This window comes from Mauremys mutica, chromosome 18, assembly GCF_020497125.1.
Source record: "Mauremys mutica isolate MM-2020 ecotype Southern chromosome 18, ASM2049712v1, whole genome shotgun sequence".
NCBI classification, from domain to species: Eukaryota; Metazoa; Chordata; order Testudines; family Geoemydidae; genus Mauremys; species Mauremys mutica.
The window spans coordinates 17,259,599-17,281,597 of record NC_059089.1 but is presented as its reverse complement, the minus strand read 5'-3'; the positions used below and the strand labels follow the sequence as shown (position 1 = coordinate 17,281,597).

Genomic DNA, 21,999 nt, shown 5'->3' with positions numbered 1-21,999 from the left:
GGGCTGCCCAGGCAGCATCTGGCCCCCTGAAGGTTTGATGCCTCCAATTTAATTATCATAGGGACCCAGCAGCACCCCTACACTTAGGGTGCAACACCTCCTTCCACCCAAGAGTGGCACCAGTGAGGGGCCACCAGAGAGGCTCGGTTGTTCCATCCTTGAAGAAGGTGGATGGGTGCAAAGGCTTTCTGAAAACCAAGACCCAGCCCTGGAGAGCCATCTACGCTGGGCTTTCCATCCATAATGGCTCCATCTAGCCCAGTATCGTGTCTCCCACCAGTGGCCAATACCACATGCTTCAGAGGGAAGGAACAGAACAGGCAATTATGGAGTGATCCATTCCTGTCATCCCGCATCTGGCAGCCAGATGTTTAGGGACACCCAGAGCATGGGGTTGCGTCCCTGACCATCTTGGCTAATAGCCACTGAGGGGACTTATCTCCAGAACTACAAAAACTACATCCCACCCCCTCTAACATGGACCCTGGAACGGTAGCATGGCTTCAGTTAAAACAAACGCCTCTTCTCCCAACGGGAGGAAATCTGACACTTCTCTTTCTGCTTAGGTTTTGTGTCCGGGCAAAGCATTCAGGTCACGGGTGCTTTGGCCCATTGGGAAGGGTTTGGGGCTGGTACTTACACCTTTTTGGGCCATGCTTTGTGACGCTGGGCTCTTGCTCAGGAGCAAACTCATCCCACCTCTCCTGGGATCTCTGAGAGGCTCTTTCTCTGGGTCATCTCTTGGTGACCTCTCCCCCACGCACCTTGTGTGAGAGAGAGAGAGAGGGAGAGAGAGAGAGGCTTGTCGGTGATTGGTTTGGCTTGGGATTTCACACACTTCTAAACAAAACATCCACCTTCCCCTGGGAAAATGAGAAGTCCTGCCCCCTCCAGAGTAGAATCTGGGGTGCCCACCTGGTACATCTCTAACTGCCTGATGGAGAGCGCTACCCAAGTACTGTCCCCATTTACACTGGAGGGAGAATTTAGTTCAGCATCCAACGTGCTTAGCTCTTTGGAAGGTCTGGCCTTCAATGATTTGCCCAAGAACTGTTGGAGGCACAGGGGGAATAGAACCCAGGTCTCCTGAGCCTCTTGCAGAGCTGTGACAGAGGCAAGGGACTATTTCCACCTGGTATCACTAGTATGATGTTACTAATCCTACAGCTCGGGGGAGGAAGAAGGCATGTCTAGCGGCATCTTTCACCTCTGGTTGCACTGCAGACCATGAGGCTATTGAGATAGGCCAGTGAGATGTGCAGCCATTCATCACTCCTTTCATATTTTCTTCTGATCTGCTGACTCCCCCCCACACCCCCCGTCCCAGACACTGCAAGGGAACATTTTTGCTCTGGGAACACAATTATCTTGGGACAAATGGTACCTCCCCTGGCTAGAGTGTCACAGGGCACAGAAGGTCCATGGGGGAGTGCAGTGTACGTTGGGGAGGAGCAGCTGTGTTACATCACCCTGGAAGGAAACCGTGGAGGGATTCAGATCTCAGGAGCTATGGAGGTGTAAACCCACCTGCCCATCCATCGGCTCTGGGGGGTCACTGCTAGTGCAGCTTTTCTTGCTCTCTGCCTGTTAGTGATCAGAGAGCAGGGGTCCCAAAGCGAATGACATTACCCTTCTTCGCTTATGGCAAAACCCATGACTCACTCAGCGTTCCCAGAGAGCCGGGAGTGAGTAACTGGAGAATCTCTCCACTTTCCTATTTTCCCATAACCAAGGGAGGGACTGACCCCTTTTGTTAGAGACCAAGTGCCACCCGCTGAAAAGATCTGTGCTGAGGTGGTTTGACACAGCTGCCAACTGGTGTCTGTGGGAATACAGCAGAGCAGAGACCTGGAGCTTTTCAGACCTATTCCGGGGCACCCCCGGGGTCAGTCATCTCTGTGGGGTACGGCTTAGCAGCATCCACCGAAGCAGTGGCTCCCCAGAGTCAGTCAAATCACCCCAACCCTCTGTTCAGTTTGGTGGCAGAATTGTAACACGAAGCCCAGTCCACATCACTGCCCAGCTGTGGTGCAAATGGCCACTAAACACGAATATGACCCTGCTGGAACCTGACAACTGTCCAACCGCAGCCCTTCATGGGCCTATTTCTATGGGCAAACAGAGACACCTTCCTGCCTAGAGGGAGCAGGTTCTGCTGGGGGAAGATTCTCTTGAGGCATCACTGTTAACATGAGCAGTGGCTCATAGTTCTGCGATACTTGAAAATATGTTTCCCCCTTCCCCCCCCCCAGTTCAATGGGAATCTGTAGCTGCAGCTTGTCAGACTCTGTGGCCAGAAGTTTTATTTTCGGGGAGTCTTAAACCGCAGGGCCCCAGCTAGTGCTGAGCGGCTCATTGGGATTTTCCAAACCCTCAGCAGCTGGAGAGGTTTCTAACAGACCCTGCTCCAGCCTCCAGCCACTCTGGGAGGGTGGGAGCTGCCTCCTTGCCGTGTTGGAGGAAAATAATATTTCACCCTTCTCCAGTCCCCTTCATCAGGGAATCGCCAAACTCTGCAGGCACCCTCATTAATCCAGCCTCACAACAGCTCTGCTGCTTGAGGCAGGAAGGGATTATCCCCCCACCTCCATATTACAGAGGGGGAAACTGAGGCACGAAGTCATGACGGGATGTGCCCAAGGTCACATAGCAGGGCCAGGGCCGCCCAGAGTATTCAGGGGGCCTGGGGCAAAGCAATTTTGGGGGGCCCTTCCACAAAAAAAGTTGCAATACTATAGAATAATATATTCTTGTGGGGGCCTCTGTGGGGCCTGGGGCAAATTGCCCCATTTGCCCCCCACCGGGCAGCCCTGAGCAGGGCTGTGGCAGAACCAGGAATCAAAGTCCTAATCCTCCACCTAATGAGGGGACCCCCCTAGCTCCCCGAACACACACGAAACCCTGCAGCCGTGACTTGTTCACTGAAAGGTTCCCAACTAGCCGGCATAGTTCTGCCTATTGCAACCCTTCCCCCAATCAAGCCACCTTCCAGCAAACCCTGGTGCATCAAACAGCCCTCTCATTTTACTCTCTGGTGCTGCCAAGGTCCCTTTGGGACAGGGACAGTCAGTCCCACAGCCTGCATCAGAAGCTTGTTTTAAAACTCCCCAGCACTTCCCTCCTCGAGGCCCTCAGTATAAACAAGCTGCCTGAACAACCGGTTCCTCTGCCTTCCAGGGCTGCAACTGCAAGAGGAAGGAGTGGCTGGTGGAGGCTTCACCTCGTGGGGAACCCTGTGGCCCTGTGTTCCAGTGGCTGGATACCTTCCCCCAGCCTTACCCACCCCCACAACCTGTAGTCAGCTTCCTCCCTACTCCTGCCTATGGGCAAATCAAGCCTTTCCACACTTCCCAGGATGAAAGTTTCTGTGCCTTCTCCTATGGACTGAAACAGACAAGAGGCTGCAATTCACAACGCTGACAAAGTTCACCCCCTCCCTCCCCCCGGAAAAGTAATCGACTGCTGGGTTGGGTGGGGGAAGGATGTGTGGGGAGAGCAAAGGGGCACCCATAAGAACCCCACCCACAAAGGGAAATAAATAGCTCTCCCAGCCCAGGCGGGACTGTTGAGTTCCTGACTTATTTGGAGGTGAATTCATTTATTTATATATTTTAAACACCACTACATGACATTTCTCTTCTTAAGAAGGCAGCAGCAAACCCCATCACACAGTCTCTCTTCTGAAAGCGGAGCCTAGAAACTGGAGCCTCATCTGCATATTCATAAGCACCTGATAAATTAATCATGATGTCAGTAGCATTCTGGCTGGAAAGGAGGTGACAGTGTAAGGTTGCTCCCCCCCTACACACACACACACACACACACACACACAGTCTCTCTCTCTTCCCCCAGATAATTTTTGTCACTTCATCGTAAACCCGGAACCCACAGCCTCTCCCAGACTACAGGCTAGGAGAGCTGTGCCCACCTTGACAAGACAGGGCATAACTTGCCTTCCCTCCTGGCCTCTGATCCCTTAGAGATACTTGTGAAAGAGGCTGGAACAGATGGGCTGGAGTGAGGGGAAGGACACAGGGTCTGGCTGATCTCATCTGCTACCAGAGGAAACCTGCACATCTCCTAAACCCGGGAGGGGGGGGAGTGCCATTCACAGACACACACACCCCTCCATTGTGTTAGGGGACATCCTTCATCTCAGTCCCAAATCAGCCCCCGTCCCACACTGATCTTGTGGTTTCTCTTGCGTCCATGATTTGAAAGCTTTCCAGCCTCAGAGACCTGGCGTCACAGAGCTATTTATCCTGAAGGAATCGTTCCTCCCCTCTCTTCTTGCTGTTATTCCTCCTTCATTCCCAGGCTTTGTTCCACTTTTGGCCCTTGACCAGTGGAGATCAGGGACCATGGCCTTTTGTTCTTGGCTGTCTGTGCAGTCAGGTAAAAGGATCTGGATCTGGACGTGAGCAGCACCAACGTGCCCACATCACTGGGGAGTGGAGGGAAGGGAAATACAACGTAAAGGGAGGACCACACACATCCACAACACCAGTGTATTCCAGGCAGGCTCAAGGCCACTACTGCTTTGACCTAATGATCTAGCCTGAATCTCTCCAGGACTGGTGCTGAGACCTTAGTAGGACGGGAACTTGATCACTTAGGTTTGCAGCAGAACTGGAGAAGTCAGAGGGAATTGTGGGGAGAGATGAGGAAAGAGGAAGAAGCCCAGTTTTCCATGCAGCAAAAGTAACCACTGCTCCTCTGAGCCAGGCCAGACTGATGGCTGTGGACGAAGAAAAGCAGAGAGAAAAAGCCTGTTCTTCACTGTGCATAAACATCTCTCCCTCCCTGGAGTGTCTGCTGTCTGTCCTTGGGAAAAAGAACGAAGTAAACAAACCCTAGACCCTAACCTGTGATTGTAAAACAGCAGCAGGCATTTCCTTCCACTCCAAATGCTCCCCACGGGTTAGACCAAATGCACAGGTCTCTCCTGGGCCCCTTTAGTGTCTCTTGTCAGAATCCCTCATTTTCTGGTAGGAGTCACCTTGCTCTGTCAGGGAGCTGAGATGGAGACTCTTCCTTAACAAAGGAGGGGGAGCGCTTGCTGACACGCTGGCCCCTTTAAGAAGGGGCACGTGTGCCTGCTTGGAGAGCAGTCATTTTAAGAAGCTGCTTGTGCCCGGAGGCCAGTGCCTTCCAAGTGTTGTCCTCTGCCACACTCCCAAAAGCTACCGGTTGGAACTAGAGCCAAGCTGAGTGCAGGGCAGAGCCATGGGTTGGTAGCAGGCCCCTTTCAGAGGATGCAGGTGTTGTGCCTCCTGTGAAGTTAAATCCATCCTTGAATTTATTCTTAGATGAGTTCTGGTAGCACTGGGAGGCCCCAGCTAAGCTCAGGACCCCATTGCACAGGCGCACACAGTGAGGCAGTTCTGAGGCGCTTACAGTCTACCGAGCTAAAACACAGCGGGTGTGTTACTATCCCCATTTTACAGCTCAGGAGCCTGAGGCCCAGTGAGCCCAAAGTCACGCAAAGAGTCTGCGGCAGAGGTAGAAGTTGAACCCAAGTCTTTTGAGTCTAACAGGGCCTTAGCCACAAGACCAACCTTCCACACCCTGGAAGTGACTCCAAGCAGGCTGGGGAAGGTCGAAAGAGTGGAGCACAGCTGGTAACTGTTAGCACCAAAATACAACAGACAAAGCTCAAGGAAATGTTTGACTTTTCTCTCTGTTTAAGATTCTTTGCTCTATAGACAATTACCAAGGTGGTTGAAGGTGTTAGCTCTACTAACCAGATACCGGGGGCTTCATGCAGGGGCAGCTTCAGGCACCAGCGCACCAAGCGTGTGGAGGGGTGGCCTGTCGGTCGCCGTGAGGGCAACAGTCAGGCTGCCTTTGGTGGCATGCCTGCGGGAGGTCCGTCGGTCCCGTGGCTTCGGCAGCAATTCGGCGGAAGGTACGACAAAGCCACGGGACTGGCAGACCTCCCGCAGGCATGCTGCCAAAAGCCGCCTGACTGCCGTGCTTGGGGCGGCAAAATACATAGAGCTGCCCCTGGCTTCATGTATGCCCCACTTCCTCCTCCTGGTTTTCCAATTTTCACCAAAATCAATAGGGTTCGGTCCATTCATAGAACAGTCCCTGAAAATCTGGAATTGATTGGATGTGGTGACTGCATTCCAGACACTGAGAAATGCCACTGAGTTGAACGTACGGCCTTGCAGGCTTGGCCAGTTGTTTGTATTGCTCCAGTAATAGGCCAGGACCCCAGTGTGCTAGGTGCTGGACAAGCACAGAAGAAGAGGAGCACCCGTACACCGCGGATGTAGAATGCAGTCAGATAAGAGCTCTCCACTCATTTGCAGCAGCATGTTACACTTGCTTAGTTTGCACAGACGTAAGTGACCACACAAAGTGCAGGATAGCGGAGAAGCACGCTCGGGGCTGTCTGTTCAGCACTTTCACCGGCGTTGTTCCTTTAGGGTCTGATCCAGGGCCTATTCTAATCAACGGGAATCTTTCCATTGACTTCGGGGGGGACTGGATCAGGCCCCTTATTAAAAAGCTGGAAGCCATGAAATGAGGTTTCCGACCAAAGGCGGCGGAAACGGCCCCTCAACACCTGGTTAAGCTGTAGGTCAGACAAAGGAGCGAGTCACATCTGTATCTGGGATCAGGACAGTAAAAGCACTTTTCTATCTCAAGCTCCCCAAGATCGGCCCTTTCTTAAGCCCAAGTCTCCATAGACTCCCTAGGTCCAAGTTCCAGATTCTTCCCCTTTCTCTTTCCTGTCTGCTAAGGTCTCCCCGGTCTGCGTGAGAGTTAGCAGAAATATATTTTGGGATGTGCCTATGTTAGCAGATGTTTGAATTACTCCCATGCAGAGAGAACAGTAGGATAGCTGCGAGGGACAAAGCAATGTGGTGTAGAGGCCATTCATGTTAGCAGAGTGTTTAATATGTTAGGTTTCTGTATTGGTGGATAATTAGCATCTGAGCAATAATTATTCACATTGACCTCCCTGTATTCTGCTAGTATTTTTGATGATTAATGCTCTTCTTTGATTTAAGCCCATCCCGTGATTTAAAGGGTTATTTGGTCTGTCATGAAAGTTAAAGGGAAGCTGCAGAGTTATAGAGAATGTTTTCTAACCACTGCATCTAATCACAAAAGAAAAAATATTCAACGAAATTACAATTAAAAATGTCTTACATGTAAGAAATTAATATTTAGCCAAAAAACACCATCCTGACATACAATGACACCATTTGGGACACAGGAAAAAATCCTCAGTTTATGAAACACAAGAATAGCAAGAAACTGTTTTGTTTTTTTTTAAAGGTAAGTTAATAAGAACTCTGCACTTGGCATCTAGGGATCTGAGAGTACTACATAGACATGAATGATGCACATCTCGGACACCCCTGGGAAGTAGCTGACTATCCCTAGCCCGACTTTACAAATGGGGGAAACTGAGGCACAGAGCAGTGCAGACTTGCCCAAGGTCACACAGTAAGTCACTGGCAGAGCCAGGAATAGAACCTACAGTCCCCAAGTCTGCGCTTTAACCACTAGTTTATGCTGTCTCTTATTTGCCTAGGAGAAGTATACCAGTATTTGCACAGCAGAGGCTAAGTCGGGGTCCCCAAAGGAAGGTTTGTGAACCCCAAAGAGGGCTGCTTTTGTACTCCCTTGTGTCTGGTAGGTTGCCTGTATTCCTACCTGCTATTAATCATTAAAGCACAGCTAATGTAATGAACCAGATAAATACAAATCAATCACAGAACTCACCTTGCAACAACTTCAGAAGCCGCCTGTCTTCCTCCTGCTTCCAGGTGCACTTCCTGTGTCCCCAACAGACACTCTCCCCACCAGCCTTCCTGTGTCTCCAGCAGACTAGCCTTGCTGCTGGGAAGCATCAGTGAAATGGCAGTTCTCAGCAAGCGTTCTTTTTCGCCCACAGCTCTGGAGACATTGAATTGTGCCAGGTTGAAGATAAGGGCACATCTTCGGTATGACAGGCCCTTAGGGCTGGTCTACACTAGAAAATTAGATCGACCCAGCTACATTGCTCAGGAGTGTAAAAAATCCACAGCCCTGAGCAGCATAGTTAAGCTGACCTAAGTCCCCCTGTAGACAGCATTAGGTCAATAGAAGAATTCTTGTGTCAACCTAGCTGCCACCTCTGGGGGAAGTGGATTACCTACACTGACAGGAGAACCCTTCCTATCCGCACTGAGGCATACAGCGGTACAGCTTCAGCACTGCAGCTGTAGCATTTCCAGTGTAGACAAAGCCCTCACCGTGGGAATATTAATTCAGCTACTTGAGGGAGCTAAAATAATTTTCCCTTATGGTCAGATCTTCATTTTTCCTGACCCTACACACTGGTCAATAGTCAAAACAAGGTAGGTGCATAGGATCTGGCCATGGTCTAGGATCACCTGTGTGGGAAGAAGAGATCTAATGCCAGAGGGCTCTCTTTTAGCAAAGTTAAAACAAGATCCCATGACTGGAAGGCAGGAAAGTTCAGACTAGAAATAAGGTGCAAATCCTTCCTTGGGAGGGTAGTGAGCCATTGGGACACTGCCAAGGGAAACTGAGGAGTCTCCATTGCTTGGAGTCTTTAACTCAAGGCTAGACAACTTAGAGAAATTCTCTCATTCAGCCACAAGTTATTGGGCTCAACACACAATGAGCCTCTCTGACCTGTATTATGCAAGAAGTCAGACTAGATGAACACAATGGTACTACCTGGCCTTAAGGATGTAGGACCATACACAGGGTTTGTGTTTGAGGATGGGGATGAAATTTCAGGGCAATTGGCCTCCTCAAATATTTGATTTTAATATATCTCCCCCACACTGCAATCTGGTGCATTGCACAGGTGAAAAAGCCTGGCTTTTCAGGGGTATTGGGACAGCTAGCAGCACCCAGCCAGGAAGGTGAACTTCCCCAGAAGCAGGCAAGCCCCCACACTCCCTAAAGAGGGATCCCCACTATTACTGTAGCAGTTTTGTTTCCACCTCACTCTCTGGAGCCTTTGGATAAACCCTTTACCCTGCCAGAGCCCCTTCTACCTAGGCAGCTCATTTCACATCCCAGCATTTCAAGCCTCACACCAGTCCCACAGGGCAGGTAAAGCACCCACTCCCTGCCATCCTGGAGTCTGCCTCTGCACAGCTGCCTTTATCCTGGTTTATATCCCTACTGGGACATTGATTGGCCCAGCCCTGGCTTATTACTCCACCCTCTACAGCTGTGTGAGGGCTGGGCAGAGAGTTAACCCCCTGCTTGCTGGAAACCAGATAGGGCCTGCACAAGGGAGAGATTTTCTTTTGGTGAGAAGTCATCCCACGCCTCACACACCCTAGGACTATTCTCCTCCTATCAGTACAAAAACCTTCCCTCCGGCAAAGGGCTGGCCGTGGCTCCCAACAGAGACCCTCTGCAAGAGGGAGGCATGAGCAACTGCTACAAGATGTTTCCTTCTGGCCCAGCAGTCCAAGACCTACCATGAAATCCTGACCCCACTGAATTCAGTAGCAAAGCTCCTGTTGAATTCAATGAAGCCAGGATTTCACCCCTAGTCTCTGGTCCTTGCCTGACCACGGCACTGTGCTGTCACTGCACTACCAGACGAGCCCTTGTACAGGATCGATACATGCAGTAGTAGAGGTAAAGATGAGGAAGGATAGTAGAGTGCTGCCCTGGCCTGGGATTCAGGTGACCTGGGTTCTAGTCCTTGCTGTGTTAAAGACCTCCCGAGTGACCTCCAGCAAATCACTTAGCTGTTCTATGTATCGGCTCCCCAGTTTAAAATGGGATGATAATGCTTCCCTCCCTCGTGGGGGCCCTGGCTAGGAGATCGGTACCTCTGCGATACAAGCACTGCCCCTTGACGTGTCATGGAATGATGCCCCTACAGCTCAGCTGGTTGAGGGCTCCATAGGTGGACTGTAGCTGAAAGAGAATCCCAGCAACATAAGGAGTGAGTGGGAAAGAATACGCTCTCTTCTCACAGAGCTGCACCTGACTGTGCAGTACCCCCACTCCAAGCCTTGTCATATCAGGATGATGGCTGTACAGAGAGCTGCTTTGAAGTAGATCCCATCAACCCAATCAGCTTTTAATTATCTATAACTGGGGTAAAGACAAAGTCACATCCCCTAAGGGTTGGGTTCGAATTGCAATGGCTCTCCTGCTGGATGATCTACAGGCATATTCCTCCAGTGCTGGCTAGAAGCTGCCTTGTGTCCCTACGAGCATTAGGGCTGAGGGAAACTGTCAGTGGGTTGATGAACATTTTCACAATTTCACGTCGGGATTTTTTTTTTAAACCGCCTGCAAAATGTAGCTTTGTTTCCCCCCCCCTCTCTAAAATGTGGCTTTTGCATTGAAACATAGGACTATTTCCCTGCATTTTTATAATGTGAACATTGACGCTGACCTCAATGGCATTTTGAAGTGTTGAAAGTTTTGCTTTAAATCAGGACCATTTGCTCAAAAAAATCACCTCTTTTTGAGGGGGAAAAAGTCATCACATTTTGCATGTTTTTATTTCCTCTTTGCAAGATCCAAGCAGCCTCACATGCTTTTCATGTTTTGTTCCAACTCTCTCTCAGAGCTCTGCTGAGTTAATGCCCAGTATGCTTCCCTTACATACATCTCTTCCTCTCTGCTGTTGACTACAAACTCCAATGTGTTTGTCACTACATCATCTTCTTATTATGAATGATTTGTATTGCAGGAGTAGCTAGGAGACCCCATTGTGCTAGGGGCTGTACAAACATCTTGGTTATCAGGGGAATTGAACCAGGATCTTCAGAACAAAGAGCAGCATCCTTCACTGCATGAGCTAGAGAATTAAGCTCCTAATGAGGAAGTGTGATAGATTCCTGTCAACTATGGATCAGGCCTCAGGGGAGACATGGAGCACACGCTGAACAGGGAGTTACAGTACTTCACCCTGGCTGCTGTAGCTGAGTGTACTGAATCTGCTCTTTACCGTTATCGTGTATCCTTTTAGAGCAATGTTTCCCGAGCTGTGATCCAGGCCTCGTTGAGGGGACTTGTAGTGATTGTCAGGGACAAGCTGGTCTGACCTAGTGGTTAGAGCAAGAGGCTGTCCAATGGTTAGCACTGCAGTCCAGCCTAGTGGGTAGAACCAGAGGCCAACTTAGCTGGTGGAGTCAGGAACAAGCCAAGGTTCAGAGCCAGCATCAGGAACAAGGCTAGGAACACACCTGGAGCTGAGCTTAGCTGCAGACCTGTTGGCTTCTTGCAGCCATTAAGGTGGGTGGGCCAATCAGGAGATTCTGTCACAGCCCGGGTGGGCTCTTTAATCAGCCTGAGGACTGAGCGGGTTAGCTCCAGGCTCAGCTGAGGGAACTCTAGCCCATCATTCCTGACAGTGAGAGTTGGGGCCTAGTTGGCTTACCCCCGTTGTGAGCGTAACTGTGGGAAAGTTGATGAAAATTTATGAAATTACAAATTAACACACCAGCCCTGAGCCTCCTCCAGGGGCTCCTCAAGCCACGGTGGGGAAATGTATTTATTTGCTTTGCAATGAATGTTGTTTTGTTTGTTTAGGACTTGAAAACCAGACACTGGTCCCAAAGATTCACTGAAGTCCCTAGAGCCTTAATGGACAGACAGGAGAAAGATGCTCAGTACCTCACAAGGGTCCGAATCCAACTTTCACTGATGTCAACGGAACATCTCCTCAGTGGGCGTTGGCTCAGGCCCTTGCTAAGACCAGACTAGGAGGAACCTACAGAACAGGAAAACTCAAGGTGATCCTGCTCATACTGAAGGCCTTTGCCACATCAGCTGAGTCCTGAGTATTTGTTCGGGCTCTTAGGATGAAGGCAACGCTTATAGCAAAGTTCTGGAAACCCTAACGCAGGGCACAATCGTAGGATCAGAGCTCAGATGATGGGAAAGGCCTGTCAGATCATCAAGTCTCTCCCCGTGCAAGGACAGAGGCACCTGGCAGAAGATATCGCCTATGCCAATCAAATATTCCTCCAATACCTGAGTTTGGATAAATGTTACCCAGAGTAGGACACCCTTCCAGTCTTGACAATGGGCTCTCCTTCTCCCCCCGGAGAGGACCATGCATGTGTATTCTCTGTTATGCTGTAATGATTGTGAACCTTCAGTTTAATTACAAATCGGAAGACAAGAAGGTGATAAAAAGGGCCGAGATCCAGGAAGTCAATAGTGTAGCCAATGATTTTAGTTTATTATCCATTTATTGTGTGATGTTATGATTCATCAATATCTTATATTACATATATTCATGATATGTTAATTAGAGTTAATTTGTAGGATTATAAAAGTATGAGATTGATCAGTATTAGAGGAACCAAGTATTAGACATGAGGAAGACAAACTGAAACACAAGAACATGTAGGCTGAGGCCTGCAAGACTTTAGCTCTGCTATTTAAGGCCTTAGAGACAAGAAATGATGACATAAGTAACCGGAAAATAAACTGGTGCCCTAGGATTATGGGAAAAGAGGCACCAAGTGGTAATATTGTGAAAAATTACCCAGAAGATCATAGGTGCTAGAATTAGGGGTGCTGCAGCACCCTCTGGCTTGAAGTGCTTTCCATTATATCCAGGGTTTACAGTTTGGTTCAATGGCTCTCAGCACCCCCACTATACAAATTGTTCCAGCCCCCATGCAGAAGATTAATATTAGATCATAAAAAACTGTAAAGGTGCATCTGCCTCCAACATGTGTCTTAACCATGGAATACAGGTTGTACTTCAATGCTAATGAGAATAAAGGGAACATACACAGACTATAGAATATTGGGGTCCCTTAAGTCAGGGGAGGCCAACCTGTGGCTCCAGAGCTGCATGCGGCTCTTCAGAGGTTAATATGCGGCTCCTTGCCTAGGCGCTGACTCCGAGGCTGGAGCTACAGATGCTAACTTTCCAGTCTGCTGTGGGGTGCTCACTGCTCAACGCCCTGCTCTTCCCCAGGTCCTGCCACCACTCCACCCCTTCCCCCAAGGCCCCTGCCCCTTCCCCTGAGCCTGCCGTGCCCTCGCTCCTCCCCACTCCCCACCAGAGCCTCCCGCACACTGCAAAAGAGCTGATTGCAGCAGGCGGGAGGCGTGGGGAGGGAGGGGGAGGCACTGATTGGCAGGGCTGCCGGGAGGCGCTGGGGCTGCTGGGAGGCAGCAGATAGGGGGCTGCTGACATATTACTGTGGCTCTTTGGCAATGTTCATTGCTCAGGCTCAGACTGGCCTCTCCTGCCTTAAGTTTCCTGGGGACACAGACCAATAAGAGAAAAGAGGGTTGACACTTTTATGTACATGCGCAGAATGTAGGTATAAACAGAATCACATTATAAAAAGGGGATGCCCAAAATGGGAAAATTGAGCTCCCTATGGGAGACTCCGGCAGGAACCATCCCACTATTGATGCATCCATGCATCTCCATGGTCTCCATGCATCTGAAGAAGTGGGTTCTTTACCCACGAAAGCTTATGCCCAAATAAAGCTGTTAGTCATTAAGGTGCCACCGGACTCATTTTTTTACCGATGATCAAGCCATGAGAGACCTATCAGACCCTAACACTGTTGTTAAGGATGTGAGTATAACTATACTTGTAACTTGTGCATAGGTCAGTATAACATTTCTATATGCTTGGGTAATCATAACTTCAATTGGCAAAGAATCCTGTGGCACCTTATAGACTAACAGACATATAGGAGCATGAGCTTTCGTGGGTGAATACCCACTTTGTCACATGCATCTGACGAAGCGGGTATTCACCCACGAAAGCTCATGCTCCAATACGTCTGTTAATCTATAAGGTGCCACGGGACTCTTTGCTGCTTTTACAGATCCAGACTAAGACGGCTCCCCCTCTGATACATAACTTTAATAAAACTTATAAAACAGTCTAGACCTTGTACTTGTGAATGTCTGTGTGGTCACTACCCTTGGTCTTTATGTGTTCCTAGAGACTCTATCTGTAAAGCAAGTAGCAGAGGTGTCTTTCACTCTGTTAAGCTTGAAACTGTAGCCACCAGAGCCGAACCCACGGTAGTGTAATACCACATTACAAAATTCACTTTACATAAAATAAAAGGCTACAATAGCCACGGCTAACGCTCTCTCATACACCATTAGAGCGCCTCCTGCTCAATGACAATATAAATTAAGGGCAGAAATTCAGCTGTGGTTACATTAACTCAGCCTAACATTGTTTAAGGAGCCTTTACCTGGAAATTCTGTTTATATCTGGCACCTCAACCATCTGATGTTGAATGCGGCACCTCTGGTTTATACGGTGACTCTGGCTCTGATGATACTGGAAAATCCCTGGATTTTGGGACACTTGCTTTAAAACAACAAACAATTTGGTGTCTCTCAGCATTCTCCCTCCCCTGGCCACACACCACAGACTCTGTGTAAACCATGGACCCACCCACCAGCTGGGATTGGATTAGAATCTCTCATAGAGATTGTTTTAAAGGGACTTGGTTTTGACAATCTCTGATATTTTTACTGATAACGTCAAACGTCGGTGAGTGGATTGTCCTGGGGCTGGTTAAAAGTGGAACCTTTCATCCTGCAAGACCCAAACATGCAACAAAGACTAAAAATGAAGAATGACAAAAACAGGATTGGAAATGCAAGAGGGTTAATATACATTTTTCTCTAACTCCAGTTTGAAGTCTTGGCCTGGTTGATATCACTAGTCTGCAGCACCCAGTGAAAGGCTACCAGGTTGGCTTCAGTTGGGGTTAAATTTGAGTTTACAAGAGGGGATGGAACTTGTGAGCAGGTACAGTTGAGCAGAGCAAGTGGCAGGGGACCTAAACTTGCATGAGTATATTATCACACCACCTTTCTGGGTTTTCTGCAATGTGTCTTAGGGATTTATGTAGCCCCATGTAATGTATTTATCCTCACAATCCCCCCTGTGAGGTAGAGAAGTGCTGTTATCCCCATGTTACAGATGAGGCACCGAGGGTACATCTACACGGCAGCTGGGAGCCAGCCTCCCAATCCAGGTAGACAGACTGGAGCTAGCCGGGTTCACACTAGTGAGCTAAAAATAGCTGTGGGGATGCTGCTGCATCAGCGAAGGCCACAACCCTGCTCCTTGGGTCCAAGTGCAGGGGGTGAAGCCTGAGCCTCTGCCAGTGCCACAACATCCAGTCAGCTATTTTTAGCAATGCTAGCATGAACCCCATCACTGCACGTCTGTCTATCTGGTCTGGGAGGCTCACTCCCAGCTGCAGTCTAGACATACCCAAGGTCAAACAGAAAGTCCTTGGGAGAGCAGGGTCTTGAACCTGGGTCTTCTGAGTACCAGGCATCCTAACCACTAGACAATGCTTCCTCCCCTATGCTGGTAAATTGTTGGTCCTGTCCCCAGGAAATCATCTTTCCTCCCCCCCCCCCCCCAGTAAAAATTAGCAGGGGATTGGGGTTTTCTTTAAAGGTTTATTTTCCTGTGTTGACATGAAAGTGCAATAGTTGACAGTTTGCTCCCAAACTCTTATTCAACATAGATGTCCTGATCACTATAAAAGTTGGTGCTTCCGAGGTTTCTCCCTAATCCTTTTTGCTTTGCTATTAGTATACATTAACGTTTTAATGGCACTGCAGGCCGAAACAGCCAGTTTTGCAGCTCCAGTGGGTTTGGGGATTTCCAGCATCCTGCAAGACGTATCTGTTCAGAGGAAATTAAAATGTGGATGGATCAGCAAGATACAGTCAAATCCTCTACTGTAATTTGGAAAGGAATAAACTCTGGTGCGAGAGGTTCGTACTGCAGCCTATCTAATAGAGCTGATGATCTGTGTTACAGCCTTTCGGGAAGTTTAGTTCTAGCGCCCACCAGGGAGTGTTTTTTCAAAGAAGCTACGTACTACATGAACAGATTAAAAAAAAATTAAGATATACACTGTCAGAATGCACTTGAAATAAAAGGAGGGATCTCAGCAGAATGTTCCTTTCAGCATCTTATACCCAGCCAGTGTCAATCTGGGAAATATATTCCAATGTCTTAAAGCTTGCTGGATTTTTTCTGTAAGTAGTACACTAGAGAATTCTATAAAGTTCTTTGCCATTACAGTATCAGGGGTAGCCATGTTAGTCTGTATCCAGAAAAACACGAGTCCAGTGGCACCTTAAAGACTAACAGATTTATTTGGGCATAAGCTTTCATGAGTAAAAAATCCACTTCTTCAGATGCATGGAGTGAAAATTACCAATGCAGGCATTATTATACTAAGAGAAGAGAGTTACCTCACAAGTGGAGAACCAGTGTTGGCACGGCCAATTCAATCAGGGTGGATGTAATCCACTCCCAATAATTGATGGAGGACATGTCAATTCCAGGAGAGGCAAAGTTTGTTTTGTAGTGAGCCAGCCACTCCCAGTCCCTATTCAAGCCCAAATTAATGGTGTTAAATTTGCAAATGAATTTTAGTTTTGCAATTTTTCTCTGAAGTCTGCTTCTGAAGTTTTTTTGTTCAAGTATGGTTACTTTTAAATCTGTTATAGAATGTCCAGGAAGATTGAAGTCTTCTCCTATGGCTTTTGTATGTTACCGTTCCTGATGTCCGATTTGTGTCCATTTATTCTTTGACTCTTAGGAACGTAGATGTGACTGTTTTCAGTAGCAGTATTCAGCACTCTTCCTGTAGTAGTATTCCCATTGAATGGAATAGTACTGGTATGGGCCACTGTTAGAGACAGGATACTGGGCAAGGTGGTCTGACCCAGAATGGCCCCTCTTATGTTCGTAAGCCGGCTGGGAGCTAGGGTTTTACTTCTGTCCTCGTTGTGATTGCAGGATCAGGACCTTAATACGTTCACAGTGCAATAAATGACCCGCAGCTAGCCCAGATCAGATGACTCCAGTTCACATGGCTTGGGCTGTGGGGCTAAAAATTGCAGTGTAGATTCAGGCTCCGGCTTGAGCCCAGGCTCTGAAACCCTGCGACGGGGGAGAATTACACTTCAATTCTTAGGCCTGTAGCCTGAGCCCTGCAAGCCCAAGTCCATGGGTTTGTTATTGTAGTGTAGACGTACTAAGTAGCCACTTATGCACATTCTTAACTTTATCCATGTGAGTAGCCCCATTGATATGCAAACGTTTGCAGGATTGGGGCCCAAATTTGTAACCTTATCACTTCCCAACTTTTCAAAGGAGTTGGCTGCTATGTCTAGCACTGCGTGGGGCTCTTTCAGGGATCATTTGCATATCAAAATACAGAGCTTACCTTTTGTCCTAATTGGATACCTTGAATTTTGGAGTGAGCGCTAATGTTTTTCCTAGGTATCCTAGAAAGATGCCAACTAATCAAAGGTCTTGTCTAGTTCCTTTGCTTACAGGCCCAGATTCAGCAAAACACTGAAACATGTGCGTAAGTCCATCCTTATATAAGGACTTATGCACGTACGTGCATTGCTGAATCAGTGCCACCTACTACAAACTCTTCCGGGCAGAGAGCAGGTCTGCCTCTGTGTTTGTACATGGCCTGCCCCAAATAAGCCCTGACCCTGATTAGGGATTTTGAGTGCAACTGCAATAAACAGCTGGAAGCTTGTGGAAATGACTTTGTTCTGATTTTAGCAAGAGATTTAATATACTGTTTAAATGCAATTGATATAAACATTCCCCAATCCTTGATAAATCGATGTTCAAGAGATTCTGACTACATAATTTTTTATTTTGTGTTCAAGAATTTTGGCCGTGGTATGAGGGGAAGATGGTGGGAAGCCCAGAGCATCTGTTCTTTTCAATAACGCAGCTGATTCTCCCAGGGAGCTGTTTAAGGCAAATACAAGTACCTTTAAAGAAAATATGGAGCTGTACATGACAGCTGACGCTCAGTTGCCCTGTCATTTCCCGTGATACACTATCACTCTGAGCAGCATGAAAACCAGGCTAGGCAGGCCAAACAGAAAGGAAGAATATAAGCTATTGCCAGTAACACTAGAGTTTATTCAGAACTTCTGCAAGCTTCACTTTATCTTGTGGAGAAGATCCAGCCACAGGTTTCAGGTTGGAGCTAGACAGAGCTGTTCTCCTGAACCATCCCATAAAGCCATGCTTTAGAACCCCACAGCAGGCCAGCCTCACAGGAGAGATGTCTTCAGTCCAGCTCTTGCCCTGCCTCAGAATGAACCTGACCATTGAAATGTCTCAGCTCATGGGAGTTTCACAATCCCCATGAGGTATTTGCCTGCAGCGGAGTGGGCCTCCATTCCTTGCTGGTTGCGTATGTTTTGTAGTAAATTTACACAAAGATTCAATAATGATGCAAACAGAGAAGGATTGACTACTGAACTGGATGAGACAAATGTATCCTTAAGCACAAGGGCCATTCGTTTTTAGCGTGGGCGATCAATGACCGGGATAGAAAGCACCCAAGAAGAGGCGGAGCTGCAGCCATTAGCTTTGGAAGCAGAGCCACCAAATGGCTGACCCCATTCCAACACCCTCGAACAAAATGACCAGGTGCAAAACACACAGATTTTTAATTAAAACCATAACATCAGAGAACATGGGGAAGTGGGATGCTCAGGTATTGCTTTTGCAGACCTGGGGGGAAGCCAGGTGGTGTTTTAGGTGGTCTGATGCATGCACGTGGAACCACTCAGGGAAAGGGACAAAACCCAAACAGGCCGTCGGTTGAGATCTGACGGGAATCACAGTAATGACCAAGGAATGGAAGCAGCCTATTGCCAGATTATTGAGGGCAAGTTAAAGGTGGACCAATAGGATTCACACAAACACTAGCTGCTTAAGATTCCAAATCCGTGACAGACTGAGGGTGCAGACTTAGATGGTACATAAATAAATAACTCCATATTAGCTCCTCCTCATGTCCCCCGTTCAGAGTTATAGGCTGGCCCCAGTAAAGGCTGGTGGCACCACTCAAACCTAATGCAATGTAAGGAATGTACCCCTTCGGTGCTCTATTTGCACTCTGATTGCATCTTTCACCAAGGATCGGAGAGAGCTTTGCAGACATTGAGGTCTCGACTTTCATTTAGTTTGAACGGGAAGCCTAATTCTCATTAAAATGAAAGGGAAGATGGTGTCCAAATCTCCTAGACAACTTTGAAAATCTCAGCCTAAGTCATGCCCAGTCTGCCAGGCAGCCGCTATTAGACCTGTTTGACTGCATGGTAGGACTTGCCGAAGGTCATGCAATGAAGCAGTAAGGGAACTGCATCCTTGCATCCTACAGCACCAGAACATAGAATGCTCAGGGGTCCTGACAGGTTAAAGTCTTCCTAATTCACTTTTCCAGTGGATTTATTTGTAATTATCTCTACCTAGGTACCCTGTTAATGATTTGGGAGTAAAACAGGGGGAGGGGGGGATTTTTCACATTTTATTTCAAATGTAAGTTGATAAAGCCCCTTACGTAAAAAACCAAAACGAGCAGATTCAGTTCGGCTGCCGTTGTCCCACGCTGCACTAGCTCAGGCCTAAAGCACTGGGATAGAGAGGACAGCTGCAGCTTGGCCAGGGTTTGCCCTTTTAGCCCCAGAAACAGATACTGCACCTTCATTTAAATGCATTTCTCATCCCTTCTTCCCCCAGCAGCAGGTCACAAGCTTTGGAGAAGGAAGAGGCTCATTCTAGGGGATGCAGCCAAAGAGAAAATTGCAAAAAACCCAATTCCATGAGCAAAATAAACTTTTTCCATCATTTAATAGCAATCAAGGGGCGCAGATGGAAAAGGTTAGGCAGGCTGGCTGCAGATGACAGCAGCGGGAGAAAAATTGGCATTGCACTCGCTAAGAAAGCCAAACAAAAAAGTGCCCTTGCTAGCCCTGCGACACACAGTTGGTGCTAACCCCTGCCACACTCCAAACCAATGTCTATTAAGACGCCGGGAGTAAACTTGCCCTCTCGAGCTAGGAACTTAAAAAGAATCTTTGTCAGACTCAAGTGAACATGTAAGGTTTCACCTCAAATCCATCCCAGCCGTTTTCTGCCATTCCTTTTCTAGCACGGCTAATTACCAAAGGCATGTCTAAGCCCCTCATTTAATCAGAGGTGCCCCTAAGTCTAAGCCACTGAAGTGAGAGTCTAGAACCACTGTATGAATTAAGCATGCTGAGTAAGCCTTCTAAACAACCTGCACATCTTAGGAAACACAGAGCATGTCTGGTGCTTTAAGGGGGTTTTGGTAAAAATAATTGCCCAGTTTGCCCTGGACGGGTGGCAGCTGTTGCAGGGAATGAGGGAGGTGAAAGACTTTTTTTAAGAATGCAAAAGGCTGCCCCTGGACCTTGACACACATTTTGTTTCCAGCAGTTAAATAATAGATTTAAAGCCAATATACCTGCCCTACGCTGCACTCCCTACAGTAAAGTCTACGGTGTGTAAGGATGTGCTACTGAAGGGGAAAAATCCCTTTATTATAGGGCTGTCACTACAACTTATAATCAAGCAAAAGCAGCCATGATAAATTACAGTGAGGACATTAAGGCTGCCCCCATTCTAGTGGCTGCTAAGCACCGCACCGGAAAAGGTGGGTGTAGAGAAGGGGGCCGTGCCAAGCCTCAGCTGAACCCAAAGTACCGATGGAGAGGGCATGTGCACCCTCTGCGGAGTTTGTGCCTGTTAGCTACAGAGGGGAGGAAGTAACTGGGGCAGGCTCTGCTAGAACAGTGTCTTTGCAGAGCCATTCTCACAGAAATGCAACCAGCTGGTGTCCAACGACTTCCCCTGAGCCCATCTCCAGCTCCAAAGCCAGCTCAGCATCCTAGGACCTAGGCTGACAGGGGTGGGGCTCCCAGCTGGTACCCTGGAGAGGACAAGGGGGGGTGAAAGGAAGTCTCAAGGAAGTTTGCCAGGGATAGGGGTTGGAGGAGAAAAAAAAGACATTTTCTTATGCAGGCTACGCACCCTGGCTTCATGTGACCCACAGGGATTTTCTACCACTTCTTCTACCCCTTGCAAAACACTCTTTGCGAGCAAAGGCAGCAGCATAGACACTGGGCCTCCTGCCACCCAGGCATGTTCACACCCCAGGACCTCTTTTTAAGGTTTTCTTCACAGCCATAACAGCGAGAGCTGGCTTTTTGTTGTTGTTGTTGTTTAATGGAATCGAAGGCCTGATCTGCACACCTTGGGTCCCTCAAACAAGACAGCAAAAGATTCCAGTGAAACGGTAACCACCCCACCCCCACTACACACCTTCCTCCCCTTCCCTTCCCAACCCCCTACCTCCAGGGGATACAAAGCAGAGGTCTTCCTAGAAGGCCATACTAGAAGTATCCTCTACACAAACCCCATTCAAGCCACCCTCCCGCCCAGCTCAGTATGCGGCAGCCCTTCGAGCCACGGACAGTGTAAGACTGAACGCACTGGAGGCTGGAAGCCCAGCACTGGTTTGGTCACTTTCTAGTCAGTGCAGGGAGCACTTGCATGAGCAGCTGCTCTTGGTCACTTCTTTCATGCAAGGTCGCTAAGTGCTTTGTAACTTTCTCTAGTTGTAAATACAAAGGGATGAATGGGCTGTGGGGCTGGAGAGGTGAGGAGGAAGGAAGGAAGGAAGGAGGAGGAGGAAGAGCCCCGCACTGTTGTCTCCACTGCATCGACTCCTCCCACGGCCTCTTTAAGATGTGACAGGCTGGATAGGAAGCAGGCTGCCAAACTTAAAGTGCTGGATCACAGGAAACTTCTCCAGGCACTGCGGGAACAGAAAAGGAGAGGTGTAAAACCAGCATGCTGCAGGCAGGGGATCACCCCCACCCGAAGCAGAGAAAACCAGAGCACATTTCCACTTGAACAAATCACACAGAGTTAACTCACTTCCAGCCCGAGATTGGGGCTCAGGAACCCATGTGGGGAACAAACACAGGCAGCTCAGCTCTGAGATCCAGAGGGGCGGCGAAGGAAGAGCTACCTTGATGACTCTCTCCTTCAGCTCATTCCAGAAACACCATGGGCTTGATTCTGAGTGCCCATAATGCCCCTTGTCTTCAGCTGAACTTCAAAAGTTTAGGCCGTCAGACATTCAGGCCCTGAGTGT

At 48.4% G+C, this 21,999-nt stretch overlaps 1 protein-coding gene across 1 annotated transcript in view; it reads right to left on the bottom strand.

Moving 5' to 3' along the window:
* Window positions 1-18,462: 18,462 nt before the first annotated feature.
* PTPA (protein phosphatase 2 phosphatase activator) overlaps window positions 18,463-21,999 on the bottom strand; it is a 42,568-nt gene continuing 39,031 nt past the window's right edge. Inside the window, exon 10 of the mRNA XM_044992483.1 lies at window positions 18,463-21,657. Coding sequence (XP_044848418.1) covers window positions 21,583-21,657 — 75 coding nt within the window. The 3' untranslated portion in view covers window positions 18,463-21,582. The remainder of the gene's footprint in view (window positions 21,658-21,999) is intronic.